This window comes from Tachysurus vachellii, chromosome 3, assembly GCF_030014155.1.
Source record: "Tachysurus vachellii isolate PV-2020 chromosome 3, HZAU_Pvac_v1, whole genome shotgun sequence".
Taxonomy (NCBI): domain Eukaryota; kingdom Metazoa; phylum Chordata; class Actinopteri; order Siluriformes; family Bagridae; genus Tachysurus; species Tachysurus vachellii.
The window spans coordinates 26,771,877-26,794,923 of record NC_083462.1 but is presented as its reverse complement, the minus strand read 5'-3'; the positions used below and the strand labels follow the sequence as shown (position 1 = coordinate 26,794,923).

The window sequence follows — 23,047 nt, the reverse complement described above, 5'->3', positions numbered from 1 at the left end:
AATCAGGACATTAAGGTAGAGTGGGTAGACAGAAACCACTCCTGACTAAAAGGTTTAATGAAGACACTTACAGGATTTTGAGAGCATAAGGAAAATGATTCTCTGGCCTACAGAGCCAAAAAAATGATCATTCCAGGATAAACAACTGGCTAAGACCAGCCTTACAGTGAAACATGGTGGTGGCAGCATCATAGCATCAGTGGCAGGGATACTGATCAGGACTAAAGGAAGAATGAATGCAGTCAAAACTGAAGAGGTCCTTGAAGAAAACATGAGTTGAGAACACATGACCTCAGACTGGGGTAAAAATTCACTTTAGAGTATTACATCAACCGGAAGCGTATGGCAAAGACAAACCGCTGGAGTTGCTTTGTGACAAGCCTCTGAATGTTCTTCCACACTGTACTAAAGGGTCTGGACAGTTAACTAATAAGAGATGCTTGTTGAGGTATTTTTAATACATTTGTCAAAAATTAATAACTGATTACATTCTGAACACACTGCATTTATAGAGTGTATGCATATTGTAGCGGCAGGGCTTAGGGTCAAACAACTGGTACAAAATCAAAACAGGCAATGATTTCTCTACCACTGTCTCCCTGTGATAAACCAATGCCAATCCATCTAGGACAGAGTTGCCCAAATTAGCACATAAATCGTTTAGGCAGCCAGCTGAGTAATATCTGATGAAGGTTGACAGAACCACATGGCCACGGTAAAAAGGGAGCTGACAAGCTGGAGTTTAAAATAACTACAAAAATGGGGTAGGAAATACGTAAATAATGCTTGCGAGAAAGGATTACTGATAAGACATTGCATGCATCCATGTGAGCAACAAGAAGAGAAAATTCTCATCGGTTTGTAGTTATAGTTGATGTTTTGGAAAATCTGTTAAAAAGGTTAGCTCCAGTTATCACTTGTGTTATAGCAACAATAAACTTTCCTTCACTTTCTGCTTAGGTTATCGAAACCAACCAATATACCCTTCATGTGATGGAAAAGCACTGATACTGTAGACTCCTAACATAAAATCTTTTAGAAGTAAGAGGAAGCTATGTATTTGTATTTATTAAATAATATATTTGAATCTGTTTATCATTAGGTTTAGATTGTGACGCATCCGCTATCCCTGTTAATTAACCGTTACTATACAAACGACAGCTCATTATTAGAACAAGCTCATTAATAAAAGCATCAACTAAACAATCAGAATTTAGCAGCACCGTGGTATCAATATGTTTAAAATGCTTGACACTATTTTTTATTATCCAAATTTAAGGCATGATCATACTGGCAGTGTTTATTAAGATGATGAACCAACACTGACATGACTAGAATGCCATGAAATATCCACCAACATTACCGAAACCCGAGTCTGCTCATGGTATTAATTGCAGTCCTGTAGGAACAGACCAGGAGCTCGTCTTAAACTGAGAGACGTGTGTCAAATAAAGCGCATCCAAATATTACTTATCAAGAGGACACGAGTTGATGTTCAGAATTTTGACATTTGGAGAATATACTGTATTCAGGATACTAAAGCTGTAGTATAAAACCCATTTTTAAGTCCAGTCTAACATTTCCATGATTAGTTACGTCTGCAACAAGTCTCAGTCTAATGCTCCAGTGGCTACTATTTCTGTGGAGCCCTCATTTCCAGTATTCAAAATTAGAGGAATAAAAAAAAATCTGCACACAGCCAAGTAGGACAGCAGAAAATACACTATAGTATGTAACATTCTACAGTCTTTTCGGATGACATGCAATAAATTAAATAAGTTAAATACAGCTCTACTTTCTAGCATGACCTTAATTAATAAAACAAAATGAACCATTACATTTACAGTATACCCAAAATGACGCATGTTTCAGTCTATTAAAAAAGCTTTCATACTAATAATCTCTGCACTCAGAGTTTATTGCAGTTCTCTTTATGCTGAAATTATAAACACTAAAACCCATATACAGCTTCACCCTGGAACAGGATAAAATCCTTAAGACATTTGTCCTTGATTACTTCAGAGTAAAAGAAAATCCAAATAAAAACTTACTATGGCAATGCGGTGTCTCTTGACCGAATGCAAGCCCTTCATGTTAGCATTGATTATGTGAATGCTGTCCAAACAGGCGAGCGTTTTGTTTTTGGGGACGCTGGCTGCTCATCGATCCACACACACGGACTGATGCTCATGTCTGCACCATATCCTTAGATCATAGAGAGAAGGGGAGGGCTGAGGTGCTCCTCGCTCCATAGAGCCAACAGCTGGCTATTAACACTTACACGCTCCATCAGCCTTCAGAGGAACAACCATGCTGCGTAGACTTGCACATATTCTCTCGTCACAGTGATCCCCACACCATGTCAGAGCGGCAAAAGTCTGCCTTGGAGTTCATTTTTCATTTTCTTTTCTTAATCCCCTCTCTCTCCTACCAGCAATGAAATTACAGATGTACTGTTGTGATCATTGTTTTTTCTACTGAAAATGATGTTTAGTGCCATTTTAGGACGCCAGGACATAAACCATAGTTACATTCTTAAACTAATTTTCAACCTCAAAAGAAAGTATGACGTCATACCCAATAACTCTGAAAATCACCTAAATCATTAGGACAAATTTTCTTTTAGGACAAATGTACTTATATCAATCGTTTTCTTAACTCACATTTTGGAGAAAATGTAAAAAACTATAACTGTGTGTATAAATACACACACCTGACCATAACACCCATATGTGGTTCTTCCCCAAACTGTTGTCTTTGTATGCTTTAGAATTACAATTTCCCTTTAGTGGACCTAACAGGAACAAACCTGTTCCAGCACGACAATGCCCCTGTGCACGACAATGCCCCTGTGCACAAATGCGTTCAATTGAGACACGGTCTGCCAAGACTGGTGTGAAAGAACTGACCCCAACCCTACTGAACTCAGTTGTGCTGAACAGCAATGCCAACTTCGCCACAAATCTCACTAATGCTCTTGTTACTGAATGAGTAAAACAGACACAAACACAGACCAATCTCAAGGTATGGAGCTTATTTACTCTAATGCAAAAAATAACTAATACTGGACTAAAAAAAAAAAAAAGCACATATGGATGTGATGGTGAGGTATCCACGTACTTTACCATGTAGTGAACATATTTGTTTACCCTGATATACTAATAAACTAATTAAATCAACATGTTCATTTTAGGGTACAGCAGTGGTACAGGTCTCCGTTCGATCCTGAGCTTGGATTACTAGATTTTCTGAACATGTCCTCTCTGTGACCGTGTTCTCGGGTTGCTCCTTGCTCCCAAAAACATGCCCACTGCATGAGGATCAGTTATGCGAAAATTCCCCAGGTATAAATGACTGCCTGATGTTTTATAATGGACAGTTGTATCATTTAGGGTGTATTTCAGCCTCACACCCAGTGTCTCTGTGACTCAAAATTGTTCATCAACAATACCTACAAGCTCATGAGGTCGAATCTATTATGATGCTATGTAGGTAAATTAGATGATTCAATAAATAAATAAAATTCAAACGCAATATATATTATATATATACACACACACACACACACACACACACACACACACATGCACATAAAAAATCAAATGCATTCTAAACGAACTAAAAATTAAATATAAAAATAAATAAATAAATAAATATATAAATTCAAGTGCAATCTAAATGAACTAAAAAATTAATAAAAAATAAAAATATAAAAATAATAATAAAAATACATTTAAGAAATGAGAAATGAGTTACATGAAATATCGTTGATCTTCATCCCTATGATGAGAGTAACTATTTACTACATATAGAGGAGGACAACCTCGATATAACATCACAATTGGGAGATTCTGTGACCTGTAAACTCTGTAAATCTCCTACAATGGCTTTTTTTGTGTCAATGAGTTAATGAACGTTAAAAGGACTCAACGTTTGTGACAAAGTAGCACAGGAACTTCCTCAGCACTTCCTTATGCACCGGCACTAAAAACGACTGACACATCAGAGGAAATCCAAAGTTAATAAAAAGTGTGCAGAGATAAATAAGTTCTATTATAAATAAATAAGTTATTGTACGTGAGACAAAACCGAACGAGTGAAACTGACTCAGGGACACTTACGTTCTCCGTGTCGCGCTCATTCACTGTAGGCAGCGGGGTTCTCGTTGACATCTTAATGTGTCTTTCCAAGTGTGTTCAGTCGGAGTGGAAACCAGATTTCCGACAGCTGATGTAGACCATTTAGGAGACCAGCTTCGACTGAGAACTTTCAGCACAACAAACGCCGGAACTCCAGATGAATAACACCACACAGTGCTGGATGTCCAACCGGTGGCACAGAACACAAACTTGTGCAGTCCAACATAACCGAGGAGTTTATAAAGTGTTATACACACGCTGTCAAATAAAAAGTTGTGAAAAGAACCAAGCCCATACGGTTAAAACAGGCCCACTGAACCGCACACAAGGCTTAGACGAGAAGGAAGGACTTCAGCTTATAATCCCTTAACAAAAGGCCTGCTGACGTTTTTAGGAAGTTAGTAAAGTTCCTCTAAAATGTCCAGCATCCGACCGGCGACGCAAGACTATTTCCTAAAAAGACAAAAAAAAAACAAATCACGCTCTGTAATCCCCAAGTTTTGCTTCAGTTCCACCCATTCCAGAAAACTAAGGGCTGCCTGTAGCTAGGCTGATGAATCCAAGATGGCCGCGTATTTGTTAAACAGCTAAAGCCGAGCCCAGGGCTGCCGGAGGAAGTGATGAAAGAGGCGGTTTGAAAGCTGATTGGTCATTCAGCAGCGCGAGGACTGTTTGGTGTTGCTAGGGTGATTATATGGACAGACAAAAAAAAAAAAAAAACAAGCTACCTTTCACTTATAGTAGAAAATAACCACTCTAAACATTAGGCTTCTTTTTCTTTGTTTTTTCAAGAATAGTGTGCAAATTATAGTAGTAGTGTAGGCTGAATTTTAAACTACACATGCTATAGAAGGGCTACAGAAAGAGAATGTTCCCTACCTGAGCTTAGACCTGTACAGGAACTGTGGAACCATATGAGGATGAGGATGAGGTTCCCCTTTGTGTCTGGTTCCTCTCAAGGTTTCTTCCTTTACCATTCAAGGGAGTTTTTCCTCACCACAGTCACCTGAGTTACCTCAGATTTGCTCATTGGGGATAAATACAAACACATTTAAATAGATCTAATATTAATCTAGGCACAGGCTCCCCGTGACCCGAGGTAGTTCGGATAAGCGGTAGAAGATGAATGAATGAATGAATGAATAATATTAATCTTGAATTTTGTATTCTATTAATCTTTATATTATTCTTTATAATAACCTTTTGTTCTGTGTTTATGTTCTGTAAAGCCGATTTGTGACGACGTCGAATTGTAAAAAAGTGCTACACAAATAAATTTGAATTGAATTTGGGGCTCTTTTAAGTGCTCATGATTAAACTGTGAGGCATCATAGATGTCACATAAAGCTTTTCTATTGTCTTGTGGTTGAGTGGATACTGTGTTTATAAAATCCAGAATTTTATAAATTCTGTTCTATGACTTGATTCTATACTGTGAGACTGCAGTGAATCATTTTTTAACAAGGTTCTGATAAGGGTGTAGTCACATGTGAAACACAGGGTGGGAGATGTCACCTTTGAAATACGATTTCCTGTCTGTGTAAATTGCAACAAAGAAGACAATGTTATGTTACTATTCATTTTTTTACCATAAAGTAAAATTAAATCCTTACCCTACACATGCAATAATTAGCTTTTGTCTAAAAGCCTGGATTATGCTATAGCTATTCTATTGAATATTGTGCATAAAATGGTTAACATACACATTTTGCTTGTGTTTTTTTTCTTTTTTTTTTTTTTTACACTACTTTTTCTGGACCTATTACATAGTTACATTGCACTATATAAAACACCATAACCATTATTATTATTATTATGTCGTATATGGCAACTTTTATGTTATATACTTTTATCCACACACACACACACACACACACACACACACACACACACACACACACATATATATATATATATATATATATATATATATATATATATATATATATATATATATATATATATATATACACACAGATCTGCATGTTTTGTTATATACTTTTATCTATCTATCTATTCATATATACAGATATATACAGATATATACAGATGTAAAGCAAGAGAGAGAGAGAGAGATAGAGAGAGAGATTTGCTGCTTTCTCATGAGAAAAGGATGAAACGTATTTCCTGTGTTTCTGTGTGGTTGTGTTGTCATCAAGAAAATACAAGGAAGACTCAACTGAATTGGAAACATATATATATATATATAAATATCATTAAATTTGTGGTGCATAAGAATAAATAATCTTTATATGTTGCTTTGAAATGACAAATTTGCTGGCCAGTATGAAGTAAATTAATACACTTTATCTTTTAATTGTAATATGCCAGTAAGTTGCTGTTACACACATTTTGGTGGCTTCACACATCTCACCTTCTACGACACATAATCTGTAAGACAAATAGCATATACAGATTTCCCATTATAATGAATTATAATGAATGTATTATGAAAATAAAGTGTAATCTGATTAGAAATGTTGGAGCTTCATGAATATTTAAAAAACGGGGTGATATGGGATACTCGGGTGAAACTAATAGGCTATACAACACCTTCACCTTATAGAGAATTCATGTACCTTATATATAACATTTAGATCAAATGATCAAATAATGCTTTCTGAATTTATTATAATTTCTTCATATTTTTTAAATCACTCGAACTGTTATTTAATGGTTTTTTACCCCCCTCTAGTGGCTCAATACATTTTTTACGATTCTTTTTTGTTGTTGTTCAGCCTTCTTAGGATCTTTGCATGTTGTAAAAAATGATGAACATGGCAAACATTCTGATATTAAGTCCAAACATTTTCTGTAATATGAAACACAAAAGAGACCCCGTGTCACTGTGCTGGAAAGATATTTAAGAATGCTGTCAATATCCAACGTGAATTGAGTTTATATCTAATGATAATATTTTGTTTTAGCCTTATTAGTAATAACAAAATCAAAACTGCGTTCATGAGCAGCATTTATAACCACTGTAAAGGTCTTTTCCTGGAGTGCATGATAACAGTGAATTAACCATTTAATTTTTTACTTTTGTCCTCAACACTAAAGTTTTGGCTGTATCCAATTGTATTTATTTATTTATTTATTTATTTATTAATACACATATTTAATTTCCAAACACTTATTTACATACAATTTTTTTGACAAAGTACCAATACAAAAAATATTTATCAATATTGAAAATATTGATCAACTGCCATAGTTTTATTTATTTATTTATTTAATTAATTAGTTTATTTATTTATGTGGTTGGTTGGTTGGTTATTCAGGTATATTGGGACTGCAAGTAAATTGTAAGAACAAGTTGTTCTTATTCTTATTTCAATTTTCTTATTAAAATGTGATTAATTGATGTCAATAATAAGGATGCGATAAATAAATATTCTAAACCAATCCCAAATGACCAAACATGTTATTCAAAAAGTCTTGACTCATAATTCTTCAGAATATGTTAGAAACATTTTTTCTTCATATGTATATTATAAACAATTGAGGATTTTTTAAAAAAAAAAAATGCAACATATGTTGGGAATTTTATTTCATTTATAGCAGGAAAGCTACAGAAAAAAAGTGTCCTGATGATCTAAATTGACCCTACAGAATTTATGTGTAGCATTTTGTTTTAAAACCTAGAACGTTCAGTTCGTCTGGGTTTCTCCAGCTTTTAAAAGTTTGATGTATGACACTACAATAAAAAAAAAAAGTGGTTATATACCAGAAAGGGTTTTTTTGAAATCCTCTCATTAAAACACCAAAAAAAAACCCCAGTGAATAATCCAAATTGTACTGATTTTTAAGTCCAGCTGGATACAAGTTGCACTGTGAGAGAAATCCCTATAAATAGCTCTAGCATCCTACAGTATAAACAGCAAGCAGGAGTTTGATTCAAGTGCTTCCTCATATTTATTAAATCCCATAATGCTTCATAGTCCCCTATATAGATGCAATATATAGAGTAGTAAATAATGATTTATGCACCCTATATAGTGCACGATATGAGGCAACAGGGAGCTGTTTGTAATTCAGCCATTTAAATGACAGCCCTAGAGCAAAGTTCATTAGTGAGTGAGTCTGTGCTGTTTGCTGCCCACGCGCTACCTCACTCCTGTCCTGTGCCCTAACCAGCAGGTGCACGTTTCTGGCGCTTCAGCCAAACTTCTCAGGCTTAAATCAACATGGCAGAAGAGAATATATATGAGAAAATAGACGAGGAGAACTTGTATGAAAAGCCTTTTGATGAGCCAGATGCTCAAAATGAACCAAAGTATGAGAACCAGTGCGCTTTGGCTGAAAATAACACGCCTGCACCAGAACCGATTTACAGCGAGATTGATGTGCAGAACAAGTCAGGAAGAAGTTTGTCTCCAGAATACATGAACACTAATGAAGCAACAGAAGCGGTAGAGGAGATGGAGGAAGCTCAGGACGGGGTAGATTTGTATGAGGTTCCAGCAGGGGAAAATGGAGAAGTGGCGTCTAGACGCTCATCCGCTTCGTCCACTGAGAGACAGCCATGTGATGAAGAGCAGCTCCTGGAAGCCACGTATGAAGACAACCCTGAGGATGGGATGATGATGGCTTACTCATTGCCAAAGGGCAGAGCCGCAGAAACAGAGGAAGAAGTGGTGGAATACAGTCTCAAACCAGTGCAAAATAGCAATGGCGAAGATGAGGAGAAACCTGTGGATTCCGATCAACCTGAAATTGCACTCTTTGTCAAGGTAGGACCCAGACATTATATAAAATATACATTATATTTAAGTTGCATACACACATTCAGAACAAGAGTCAGACTCTAGTCGGACTCTGGTATATGACTCTCTGGGTGTTATCTAATGGGAGATTATTTTGAATGGTTGCAGACTTTGGGAAAAGAGAACAATGCGAAATACAAGTAATTTTTCTTCTTCTTCTTCTTCTTCTTCTTCTTCTTCTTCTTCTTCTTCTTCTTCTTCTTCTTCTTAGTTTTCTGCTAATGTTCATAAACAGGGGCTTTTGTCACCCATAAGGACCTTTCAGCCTTAATTTGCTGACTGAAGGTTATGTAGGTGTGGCTGCATAAAAGCGATAACCATCATTTGGACTTGAACCATTTTAGATTAAGTCCAGCTTTCAATGACCCTTCCTAAATTCTATCGACTATTTTACAGCCTGAAACAGCTTAATAAAGACACATGATCTCCACACAGAAATTACAAATAAACCATGGCATGGAATGAAAGTCCAAGAAATTGTCTTGACTTTGATACTTCAAGAGATGGTTAATAAATGTCTTAGGTGTAAAGTGTAGATAAGAAATATCCAGAACACAATGGAAATATAGCAAGAAGAACCCCAGTCAATCAGTTAGCTTTCTCAATTATTAACTACTGCTTTCCTGAAGTCACTTTGTTCTAAACTATTGGTTTCCAGCCACTTATTGAAACTGGTAATGCTCAAAATGGCCGAATATGTTAGTGTATTATTGTGTGTTAACCCAGAGATGGGCTTTAAGCGTGGCACAAAATATTGGTCAAAATCTGTTTCTGTATGAGATTTCTGGTCATAGTTTCATCAGGGCATAGCAGTGCTGTTTAATCATTCACCAGGTAACTGTACAGTCATGGAAACCAGGCTGAACCTGTGTGTGCAAATGAGACCATGTGTTCTCTTTACTTTTTGATAGAAGGGGCACTATAATCTCAGTACGCAAAGGGGTCACTTTGCTGATTGAGCAACAGTGATTGACAAGAGTAGGGTGTGTGTTTGAAAGGATTTAGATCAAGCTATAATAAAGAATTCATATTATTTCTAATTTTCACAAATGTAATCACATTTGTAGTGATCACAATGTGTTAAATGTGCTGTGTTTGGTTGCATTTGCTTTTTTTAAGAGACCTTTACATTACAACTTTATATTGTATATATTTTAACACAGCCCACAATGGCTGATTTTACAACCATTTAAACTTCACCACAGTGTTTTATGATCTTCGTAGGTAATAGTAAAACAGTAATAAAAGAAAAGCTGTCATGGGCAGTTTCTTCACAGGGCGTGAGTTTTCAGCCATGCTACAAAATAACAGATTACAAGGGGTCTCAGTTTTTTATATATACAGTATTTTGCTGTTGACTTTTGCTCATACAGTACTCCTCAAAAAAACATAACCCAAACCATGATGCACTTTCAAACCGGGCTTCATGGACTACTGTTTATCTATTCCATTATAATGTTTATATAGCATGTTAACGATAGTGAAGGTGGTGCTGTTTCATATCATATAACTGTTATTTATATATCCATTATATATACTTATATACTCATGAGTAGGTGCATGCACACATTAATAATTACCAAATCAACAATATAATTTGCAAATGGTCAGCCAACCTATAATAACCATCAGTATGTGTCTCTGTCTATATATATATATATGTGTGTGTGTGTGTGTGTATATATATATATATATATATATATATATATATATATATATATATATATATATATATATATATATATATACACACACACACACACACACACACACACACACACACACATATACTGATATTGGACTCTCACCACAAAAACCCAAGTTCTATTCCCACAGAGGGAAATGAGAAAATCCTTTTAGGCTACCAATAGAGAAATGTAGAGAAATAAACACATACTGATGGTCTGATATACACATACTGATATATATATATATATATATATATATATGTGTGTGTGTGTGTGTGTATATATATTATTAGATAACTGCTGCTACTGATGTACCCAGAGTTTCAGTCATACAGGCATATCTCATTAAAAAAGTTTATAGGTTGTTCAGTAATGCAATTCAAGTTCACCAAGGGTTAGGGATTTGCCATGTCTGTGTAAGATTTGCAGTACAATACAGAGGTTTCAGAGGTGTTCGTAATAATTCTACATTTCGGCTTATACGGAGTGTATTTTATTTATTTATTTATTTTTAAATATTTCTAACTTTTCACCTGGCCCTTAAAATTTTAATCAGTCACTGGCGATAATTCATATTATTCAGTAACTGGTTTAAATTAATAAGTAACTACAGCAAAACCAATTAGAATGTTGAGAGCCAGGAATTTTGAAACTGCTGTCAGGACCTGGGAGTTTAATGGTTTAAGAGACTCCCAACATTCAAAAGTAAGAAGAAAAGGTAACAGCAAAAGCTGAAACACTTTTTTTTGATGATTTAACACCCTGTGTTTAGATTTACATTCTATGTGCTATGTTTGCTTAACTTTATATGGCTCAATATTAGTTCAATATTATCTATCATTATCCTTGTGAGAGAGGAATTTCTTATTCCATTTGACTTAAATATGTTATGGTCTGATCTAATCAGGTCTGAGATGAGTTCATGCTTTTTTTAAGCCATGAAACACGCACAGTATCCACTTTAGCGCAGATAGTTAACATACAAATGTTTTGATTGATATGTTACAATGTGCTAGTTGTAGACAGCACATATATGCTGATGTGTCTTGGGCTGCCTGGTTGTTTTTGGATGGGTAATTCACATTTATTAATATAATGTGTTTTGGGCCAGAGAGCACAAAAATGGATGTTTCATTTAAAATCCACTGCTCCAGTGAGACAACGTAAGTGATTTTGGTCTAAAAAAAGCTTTCTGAGCCACGTCCTGTTTGTACACACTCAGTAATAAATATAAGTTGTGTCCTGGGTTAGTAGATGTACTTCTAATGCAACACTATTTCACACATAAAAAGCTTTATAAATAAATATACTTAGTTAAAAAATAATAACCACACACAACAGATGTAATTCTCTTTAACCCAAATAAATAAGAACAAACAACTGTGGCAACTAAAACGCAAATTCACAAGGTTATTTTTATGACATACTTTGTTGCTATGCATAAGATTCTTATATCTTAACTAACTGTGAGTTCAAGTGCAGGATAAACAACACAGTAGTATGGATGGATTATGGCTGGTTAATTCTTCTCTAACTGCATAATTGTGAGCAAATCATGGTGATGTGCAGTGTGGATCTGCCTTACTTGCATGTAATATGGGTTGTACACTAGGAGGCAGCATTAGATGTACTAAACCATAATTTAAAGGAAACAGAACACAAATACAGAGAACTCGATGGCAGCAGTGAGGATGGGGATGTACGTATCTACCACCAGCAAGTCTACTCATTTTTGTTACTAATTTGAATGACATAACGATGCAATTCGGTGAGATACATCTATCCTGTGAGATATTGTGCTAACTAGAATCCTGGACACGCAGATTATGTCCTTTTCCAGTAATTAATCACTTCAGATGGGCCGAATTGATAGGCGGAGATCCCATGTAGAGAGCACTGGCGTGGAAGTGTAGTTCAGCAGCTTTGTCTATGGATATCCACCCACTGATTTTCCCTACTGTGCTTGGACATACCTGGAGGATTATTGAAATGAACTATTGGCATTTATTCAATTCAAGTTTTTCAATTCAAGTTTATTTGTATAGCGCTTTTTACAATGGACATTGTCTCAAAGCAGCTTTACAGAACATAAACATAGAACAGAAGATAAACATAAGGAGTAATATAAAGAATTAATATAATAAAAATTCAAAATACATATAGTTCACAGTGTGTATGTATGTATGTATGTATATGTATTTATCCCCAATGAGCAAGTCTGAGGTGACTCAGGCAGCAGTGGCAAGGAAAAACTCCCTTAGATTGGTAAAGGAAGAAACCTTGAGAGGAACCAGACTCAAAGGGGAACCCATCCTCATATGGGTGACACTAGATTGTGTGATTACAAATATACAGTCAGACAAATGTTGTATTGGTGTAGGGATCACATGGAGTTCAGATCTCCTCCTAGTATCACAGAGTCCAACTGGAGCTGGTAGATCTGTAGATGTCTCAGGATTCTCACAGAGTCGGCCTCATCTCAGTGGAGGTCCAAAAACTTCATCGCACGGAAGACGATCGGAGCTGGTACAATACTACAAAATTACAAAACTAACAATTTATGAAGTTTCTGGCTGCCCCGGTATTAATAAACGATAGTTTGTGGACACATGACCATCAGACCCGTATGTACATTTGGACACATATTCAAGATGAAGTCCTCATATTCTGTTATAATAACATCTACCTTTCTCAGAAGGCTTTCAACTATGTTTTGGAGCATGCATGGCTGTGGCGAATTTGTTCTCATTCAACCACAAGGGTATTACTGGAGAGCATGAGAACTCTTCATACATATGGGAGTATAAGAGAACACATAGGGGATCCACATATGGGAGTGAGGATCAGGTGTCCACAAACCATTGGGTATAGTTTGTAAGTGCTAAAATGTGTTTAAATGGTGGGCCGTAACAGAATTTTTGAGTGGTATGAGTGAAATTGAAAAACATGTACACAACACATTAGCTCTTTGTTTGTTCAACCATGCACAGTCCAGATTGAACTCGACACTGAGAGGTACATACAGTAAAGTGGCCTTTTCCGTCTGCTAACCAGGTAATACTAAAAAAAAAAAAGTGCTAGGTAATACTCAGAAAAGTGATGCCAAGGACACATAGCTGGAGTATAAAAAAAATATGTATTCGAATGTTTTCTGTTGTAGTAAGGTGAACGGGAATAAGAACCTAACTGGAAGTCATGTGGTAAAGTTACTACTTGAGGTTCATGACAGTTGCAGTTTCAGGTGTAAAATTTGTTAGTTACAGATAGAAGAGAACCATCAGTAACCTGATATACTGTTTGTCTAAAGTGTGTTGCCTTTCAAAACAGTGTATCTATTAAAAATTAGAATTACATGAATCTGGAATTCACACAAGTATCGCTAAGACATAAATATATATAACTGATCTACTTTAACCCCAGATCACATCTACATGGCTCCATATAGACTGTTTATTAAACCCTGAAAGACTAGCCTGGTGCTAAAACCAAATGCTAAATCATCAAATATTTAAGCAGGAATCTTGTTCCCCTGGGCTTCCAAGGCTGATCAAATATAACCTATCGTTGCACGTCAGAGTGCTACATGTGTCCAGTTGTATTAAATATTGATGGAACCAATTCCTCTACTCTATGTTTCTAGGCCATGACTGAATGTTGTGTATTATAAGCAGTCTGATACTTCTGGAACATTCTTAAGACTCCAGGAATAATATCAGGATAAATTCTTTTAGTGGTAATCTTTCCTTAATCTATGAAGCACTTTTGTAACCTGTTATGTATTTAATAGATTTCTGACATTTCCAGATACTTAATCACTATCAAAGCCTGCTAGAAAGCATCAAACTGATCTCTCAGAATGTGCTCCAGAGGTGATGTTTTCTTCCAGCTGTTGTTGGACCCAGGTGCATGACATGGGGTGAATCAGGGCCAGAGCTCCTCCCCTGGCAAAGCTGCACACCTTTTACTAGTGCACTCTTCTCTGCATGCCTGCTTGTGTGAGAGAGAAGCTAAACATACTTGGTGAAAGGCACAGACATTTACTGCAGAAACTCAGTAGCACTGCTAGGACTGCTAGGACAAAGTGAGAAGATGTAAGCAACAGGTGATTGGATCGCGCTGTTTTGGACTGAACTCGGATCCAGAAAAACTACCTGTACAATGACCGATCTAACCTCAAAAGGACGGGGCCGGGAGCCTGAACTTGAATTGTTTGTCAAGGTAAGAGATAGAAGGGGCATGAAATAATGATGGAAGATTGCATCCTGGTAAAGTTCTTTTGTTCCCTCATCTATGTAATGCAATAGTTACTCTAGAGTTACAGCATTACACCTCAATGCATGAAGAGTCCAATTAGATTATTAACTACATATAGACATTATTTAATGTTGTATATGTTGAAAAGCCTGTGATATATCAACAAACTCATCAACAAACATATATATACATATATACATCAGTATATATGTATATATGTATATATATATATGTATATATATATATATATGTTTGTTGATAGGTTGTAATATATCTATGCTGAAGATTAGATCAGGTTTTACGCTTGCAATGTACCAGCCTCAAGCCTCCTCAGAGAGAGGAGCAGCTGTAGAAGCAAACAACTAATGAGGTGCTGATGCAGAGGAAACAGCCTTTTACCTGCTAACGTGGTGTCTACTGGAAGACACACACACACACACACACACACACACTTGAAGTACCTTTGCTTCCTGCAGAATCTTCATGTTCACACATGAGTGTTTAAAAGCGAAATGGAGCGTGTCTGACTTTTACAAACTGTCCCTTATCCCAGGTGTATCACAGGCTCCATGATGTAAAAAGAACTCCTCCCTTCTCTAAGCTGCACACCAATATCTGTCTCTTCTGATAGACCTATTGTTGGTTTCACAGCAAGTTGTAATATGATTTGATATTATATAATCTTCTTTTATTTAAGCTGCATTTATTCAGGATGAGAAGATGATTATAAAGGACGCAGTCTTGTTGAACAAATGGATTTTTCTACTTTGATTTATTGTGTGCAACCGTGCAGGGTTTATGTATAATAAATGAGTTGTTGTTGGGTTTTGTTTTTAGATTAAAGATAATACAATGTAATGACTGGAAATCGGTACATAGAGAATAGAGTACGTAGAGAATTAATTTAAATGATCAGTTCTGCCTTTTTTTGACTGTAGTTATAAGAAAAAGCAACTTTTTGTTGTCCTGGGTCACATGTAGGGTTGCAAAATTCCGGGAATTTTCAAGGCTGGGAACTTTCCATGGAAATTAACGGGAATATATCGGAATTAATGGGAATATATGGAAATAAACTGGGAATTTTTTTAAAAAAATGCAGAGTTGCCTATAACAAGGAACTTAAATTTAGTTAAAAAAAAATCTTAACAGCATAATTTTGTTTAAAACAACAAGATTTCATGCAATTTCAGTTGAATTTGTACCCTGCATTCCTCGGTCACTTGCACCAGCACACTGCTTACTGGAGGGCCATTGAGGCCACACCACCTGCATGTACTTGCATCCTTCAATAACATGCACAGTAACACTTTATTTTAGAGTCATTTAACTAGTTGCTTATTAGCATGAATATTAATAGAATATTGCCTATTTATTAGTACTTATTAAGCACATATTAATGCCTTATTCTGCATTACCTTATTCTACATTCTTAATTGTACCCAATACCTAAACTTAATAACTACCTTACTAACTCTTAATAAGCAGTAAATTAGGATTGTTACCACATGCACAGATAATTTGATGACCCTCCCCCACACACTCACTCCGCCCGAAATAAAAAAAATCCTCTATAAAATTATGTTTATTACAATTATTAAGTTTATTATGTTTATTACAAGCATCTTTTTACTTGATGCTTTTGTTACTCATTGAAATAATTAATTAAAGTTCTACTTACAATTAAATCAGTCAAGACGTCATTTTTAAAATTTGTATTACCTTGCATGCATGTCTGCTTATGACCAAACAAAATGTTTATTTAGATTTGTATATGATATAGTTTATATAAATTTCCAATTAATTCCCATAAATTCCTGTAAATTCCCATAAATTCCTGTAAATTCCCATAAATTCCCGTAAATTTCCATAAATTCCCGTAAATTTCCATAAATTCCCGTAAAGTTTCCAATTTTGAATATTTCCAAAATTCCCCAGATTAAGTTCCCGTGGAAATTTACCGGAAACTTTCTGCCCCTTTGCAACCCTAATCACATGGTAGACTTTCTATAACTACTCCAGTGATAACCATGCAGCCATGTTTAGACACCCGATCTGGTCTTGCATAGATACAGTGCTGGAGTGTCAGTTTGATCACTAGGATGTGCCTCCATTTGTTCCTTATGCACAATGTTTTAGTGCATTAGAAATTAGTGTTCTAATTTATTAAGGATCCTAGATGTTGTCATGTCAAATGGCTATTATACCTGATATCTAGAATACCGTACTATTATGAAAGCCATTGAATAAGGCTACTAAAAAAAATTTCTGTATATTCTTAACCTGTATCCTGTAGCCTGTTCTTTATTCCCTTATCAGTGCATTAGGAAGTTTCTTTATGGTTAAGTTCTACCTGAAACCTTTTTTACCCCAAAGGAAACATTCTGTTTTTATTCCTAGTTCATGTTAATACTTTGGTTCTTTTAGACATTTCATTAAATTAACTGTCTATCTTTGAATGTATATTTCTTAGATATCATTTAAATTTCATTCTTTATGCCAGATTTAGTAAATGTTTTTAAGATGCAAATATTAAGCTCTGCTAGGCATTATTGTGAATATGAAACCATTCACAGTGTGAAATATTCACAGTTTGACACCAATTTCCTTATGAATAGGACACATATCAGATATATAATGAGTCCAATAGATGGTGCTGTTGTACTTTGTTGCTTTGCCTGGAGATTTAGTTTTTCACCAGTTGAAATGCAGACAAGTTTCAGTTTTAAGCAACTTGGGGCATCATGAACTACAGTCTGTTGTATGACCTCTGCTGACCTCTGATATTCATGGCATATTTGTTGCTTCTGCGGACGTCCTAAGAGGCTATACATTATTATTTTTTGTTCTTTCTTGTTCACTTGTTATCACAATTAAATTTTCTCGTGATCTCAACATAACAAAAGTTGTTTACTTATCACGACTTAATTCAATAGTGATCTCGACATAACAAAAGTTGTTTACTCTTTATCACAACTTAATTTTCTCGTGATCTCAACATAACAAAAGTTGTTTACTCTTTATCATGACTTAATTTTCTCGTGATCTCGACATAACAAAAGTTGTTTACTCTTTATCACGACTTAATTTTCTCGTGATCTCGACATAACAAAAGTTGTTTACTCTTTATCACGACTTAATTTTCTCATGATCTCGACATAAGAGCATGTTCTAGAGGCAGAAATGCAGCATCATAGATGATCTTTTATTTTAATCAGGGACTCACTGCTCCAGGCATTTGATAAATTTATGATGGAAATTTCAGACGATAACGCGATGTTAATGAGAAAATAACTTTTGTTATGTCGAGATCACAAGAAAACAAGAAAGAAAATGTATAATAATGCATGACCTCTTAGAACTTTCCTAGGGTTTCCACAAAGCATCTACTATAAAAATGTCAGAGATCACTAGAGTCTCTGGTCACTAAGTCAGTAAGTTAAGGCTGTGTTGTATGAGAGAGAATTTATATGTGTTGTGTGGTTTGCAGGCTGGGAGTGATGGGGAGAGCATTGGGAATTGTCCATTTTCTCAGCGCCTCTTTATGATCCTCTGGCTCAAAGGAGTTGTCTTCAACGTCACCACTGTGGACCTGAAGAGGTGAAAATCCAACTCATACAGTGGTTTACTGGTTTATAGTGTTTAAAATAGAGCTTTTGTGACACACACTTCTGTTTTTTAGTTTCTGTTAAAGAAATATATTATTTATTTTGTTTAGGAAGCCAGCTGACCTGCATAACCTGGCTCCAGGCACACACCCTCCTTTTCTCACGTACAATGGTGAGGTCAAGACAGACATCAACAAAATTGAAGAGTTTTTAGAAGAAGTTTTAGCACCACCAAAGTAAGTCACAAGATGTTTTGTAGAAATTTAGAGTACTTTTGAGGGGGGATTTTTGTTTTATTTTATTTTTTAAATTAAGCACTTTAAAACAAAACAAAAAAAAAAAAGAAAATAGTTATGCACAGTGATGAGACTGCAAGTGCAGTCATATGAAACAGAGAGTACAACCATAGCAGGTCCTTAGCAGATCTTAAAATTTGAAAATACAAATTCAGACAAACAACATACTGTATAATCATATAAGAGGGTGTACTTTCTTTTTCACATGTCCATAAATGTCCAACAAATTAATCACTGACAAATCAGTGATTATTTATTTGTAAATTAGTAAAAGTTTATTTAATGGTCACCTTTTAATTTTTTTTGACAACTGGGTGTGTTTTTATTGGGTTGGTACTATGACTTATGAATAACCAATCATGTTCATATAGTTTGAAATTTTGAAATTAATTCCTTCCTTCTATACACACACTACAAGAATACACTCTTTAGTGCTGATTGCAATACATAAAGCCTTCTGTCTGTAATACTGAGCTTTGAGTATATGTTTTGAAATCTGTCACAGATTTTATTAAATGCCACAGATTTGGCATTTATCTAAAGGAAGTAGAGAATGCTATATTTCTGTTTTCTGTGCCTCAGATACCCCAAGCTGGCAGCCAAGCACAGGGAGTCCAACACAGCGGGGATTGACATATTTGCAAAGTTCTCAGCTTACATCAAAAACCCAAGGCCAGAAGCCAATGGAGGTAGACATGTCAAACCAGATCACTTGATTTTCTGAATGGATGTAGTATATTATAGACAGTGTAGTGTGCCAAAAGTGTAGCCATATTTAAAAATGATATGAATATTGTTCTTTCTGGAACTTATACTAGGTATATTAATGATGATCAAGTTGCAATCTGAATTATTTAAGTGTGTAACATGGATTGTGGCAGGGCTGGAGAAAAACGTGACAAAAGCCATAAAGAAGCTGGACGACTACCTGAACAGCCCGCTGCCTGAGGAGATAGATGCAGACAGCATGGAGGATGTGAAAAGCTCTAACCGCAACTTCCTGGATGGCAACGAACTCACACTGGCAGACTGCAATCTCCTGCCAAAACTCCACATAGTCAAGGTGAGCTGCTCACAGCCATGTACATAAGTGTTCGATATTGTGAAGGCATTTAGGAATCAAAAATTTAAAAGAACTGTCCAAGCTGAGGTTTGACACCTACTTCAAACAGTTGAGGTTTGATTGTTTCCTGTTGTTCTGGATCCTTACAGGTTGTGGCCAAAAAGTATCGCAACTACGACATTCCTGCTGATATGACAGGAGTGTGGCGCTACCTGAACAGCGCCTATGCGCGAGATGAGTTCATCAACACCTGTCCTGCAGAAAAGGAGATCGAACTGGCCTACCAGGATGTAGCCAAATGGCTGGTGAAATAAAACTTGTGGCACAACTATCAGAGCAATTAGACTTTATAGGTGCAGTCAGAAAAAGACTGCATTGGTTTTATAGAATTTAGTTTTGTATCATTGAAAACAGATCTTGCAATGAAACCGCTCTGGTTAGCCAGAATTCTATTCTGCAACACTAAATAAAGAAATATGATGACTCGGTGCAGGCCAGAGAAGCCTCATTTCCCTGTAGTGATTGCGTCTAAACTATCTGTCGAGGCTAGATGAATTGTTTTCCCCACATGTTTTCTCTTTTTCATTCCTATTATTTAAATAGATTGTTAGATTGTTGCCATGTAATAAAGATATTATTTGTCATTGACATGCATATATATACATTATGTTTAACAGTTAAAACTAGAAAGGATCGATTAATTATTAGGTTCTAGTTTCTAACTTGATGGTGACTTTCAGGATTGAATTTACATAGTAAAACATTTAATAGGAATGCACAAACTGGGTCTAAAGTATTATGAAAATAGAACAAATGAGCAGTGGGTATTAAGTAAAAGTAAATACAATATTAAATATGTCAGTAACGCCTTAAAATCTGTTTATTAGGATATGTGCATACAAAGATTCCCAGCTTAAATATTAAAGAACTCTTTGATTAAAAGTATATATATCTTATTTTGATTTGAAAGACGTCCTCTTACTTTCCTACAATTGCATCTTATTGTGAATTTTACTTATCTTTTTGTCCATTTTAAAAGATTTAGTCCTGACCTAAAATGATATCTGATTAATTTGAAATTTGTATTTTGAATCGTGTGGCAAAGCCGATTCATGACATGCCGTAATGCTGGTAAATCAAGTGAAGCAGTGAAGTCGGGCTTTTCTCCAGCTTTCCTCTACTCGCAGCTCTGCTGAAATAGCACACAGCTCCACAGACTTGATAGGTCCTCATGGAGCTCGCTGCTCTTGTGTGGCTTGGACAAACATTTGATATGAAAGCGGAGTGTGGCGCCAGAGAGGCCTATCCTGCATGAACTTCTATGAATAAAATAATATTTATACAGGTCAACTTGCCTTATTTCATTTTCCCAATGCACCATTTTTGCTAATTAATATAATTATATAGGGATTATATTAAAGGAAATGGAACTTAGACTGGAATTGAATGATGAGGTTTAATGTGTGTGGTTGAAATATAAAATCTGAGCTGAAAACAATTTGCATAGTGAAGGTGAGAAGACAAACGATAAAGCTAAGCAAGGTCACAGATCAGCGTTTCATTGTCTGTTAACCAACAGAAATGTCGAGCTGTCCTTTTCATTGTGAGGTTGAAGAGTGATGACCCCAAACATATTTAAAAACTGACTTCCAGGCTATATATCAAAGCTCTCTTGTTCCTCTAGTCTATCATTAGGGTGGAAAAAATGTCCAAACCATCCACTTTTTTCCTCAAAAGAGCCTCACTCCAAAGACCTTCGCCCATCAGATTTACAATAGGGAGCAGCACTATTTACCCGAAGCGAGCTCCTTCCAGAAATAACAGAGCAGAAAAATAAATGGAGCCAGCCATATTTTTCCACACAAGTAAGAAAATATGTCCAGGGCTTGTGCCTCACTGCTTAACATAATTAGTTCTTAAACATTCTATGCCTTGGATCTCTTCACTCAATTTCAACATTCTTCAAGCAAGATAATATACAGTACACCATGTATGTCAAACATGTCCTGCGCTCATCCAGGGCTGTAAGACTTTATCTGTTTACATAAACGCCAGTGATACACAACGTCTCTGGCCTTATGTATATGAAAAGACAACCAAAATATTGATTATATCTTGTCCCCTGGTTTACACTAATTGACAGTTCGAGGTACATACACATAGAAAAGTGAGTCTGTGCTGTTCCAATAGAAATCAAATGTCTTCTCAATGGATGTGGGATTTTTAATTATTATTATTTTTTTGCACTTTGCAATTGACATACAAGAAGACTGGGTGGATATAATAATCCATAATAATAATAATAATGATAATAATAATATTAATAATAATAATAATAATAATAATAATAATAATAATAATAATATAATTTTTTTTGTTGTATATATATTTATATATTAGTTTAATCAGATTAATTTATCAGAATAAACAGATACAGTGCATACTTATCTACTAAAGCATCACTCAGGTTTGTTGGAAGATAAACAATTCATTGGAACTTGGTGTTCATATCTGCTTTTTGCACTATGATTGAGTATGTTACGTCCAACTACCACCACAGATTGATTAGTGCTGTTAAACTTTTCAAAATGCTAATCAGTTTCCATATTCCGTTCTGTTTATTATTGTTAATGCAATGTACACGTTTTCATTCATTTCTCCTTTTCTAGAACAGCATATATGTACAGTCAGAATTCATTTAGTCCTGACCAATCTATCTTTTTAAGCCAAGAGTGTACAACCTCAACTCTGCAGGACCAAAGCAATACACAATTAATTCTTCTTACATAGAAAAGAAATACTAAAGGGAAGTGCACACACACACACACACACACACACACACACACACACACACACACACACACACACACACACACACATATATACATATATATATATTGTATAGTATATATACTGAGGTAATGTATCTTCTAAAAGTTCACATAAAATTATATGGTCTATAAGTCAGGCTTTATTGCTGTAGCAGAAATTAATTACTAGACTGGTCAATTGAGGAAAGTGTGCTGCAAAGTATATTTCATCCAAAGTGACTTCCAAATCAGGCAGAATACAATTTAACCACCTATCTGTAAAATTCATGGACCATGCTTTTTCATAGAAGCCTTTTTCTGCATGCGAGTAATTTAAAAAATATAAAACCATGTCTTCCATTAACATTTCTCTATTATCTACTCTTGGTCCTTAGTTTTTACAGAATACTGCAGAATCATGGTCTA

At 35.5% G+C, this 23,047-nt stretch overlaps 2 protein-coding genes across 8 annotated transcripts in view; one reads left to right on the top strand and one right to left on the bottom strand.

Moving 5' to 3' along the window:
• The window catches only part of mark3b (MAP/microtubule affinity-regulating kinase 3b), a 56,432-nt gene extending 51,713 nt beyond the window's left edge, over positions 1-4,719 (bottom strand). For 2 of the 7 annotated variants that reach the window (XM_060866523.1, XM_060866522.1), the window contains exon 1: positions 4,122-4,716. In XM_060866523.1, the coding sequence (XP_060722506.1) occupies positions 4,122-4,172 (51 nt within the window). In that variant the 5' untranslated portion in view covers positions 4,173-4,716. Of the gene's footprint in view, positions 1-4,121 lie in introns of all 7 variants that reach the window. The other 5 variants (XM_060866516.1, XM_060866518.1, XM_060866521.1 and 2 more) reach the window with 4 other exon arrangements.
• A 3,518-nt stretch (positions 4,720-8,237) lies between these two features.
• On the top strand, positions 8,238-21,161 carry clic5b (chloride intracellular channel 5b). The gene is made up of 6 exons (XM_060866515.1): positions 8,238-8,872; positions 18,335-18,444; positions 18,563-18,688; positions 19,331-19,437; positions 19,630-19,811; positions 19,961-21,161. Exons 1-6 carry the CDS (start codon positions 8,327-8,329, stop codon positions 20,123-20,125), a joined length of 1,236 nt encoding a protein of 411 aa, XP_060722498.1. The 5' UTR covers positions 8,238-8,326; the 3' UTR covers positions 20,126-21,161.
• Positions 21,162-23,047: the final 1,886 nt, after the last annotated feature.

What these genes read in the sequence shown, in the direction of transcription:
- clic5b (XM_060866515.1), top strand. Translation starts at nt 8,327, where the DNA reads ATGGCAGAAGAGAATATATATGAGAAAATAGACGAGGAGAACTTGTAT. An exon ending in AAATTGCACTCTTTGTCAAG is followed by an intron (nt 8,873 to 18,334) that starts GTAGGACCCAGA and finishes TGTGGTTTGCAG; the next exon opens with GCTGGGAGTGATGGGGAGAG. An exon ending in ACCACTGTGGACCTGAAGAG is followed by an intron (nt 18,445 to 18,562) that starts GTGAAAATCCAA and finishes TATTTTGTTTAG; the next exon opens with GAAGCCAGCTGACCTGCATA.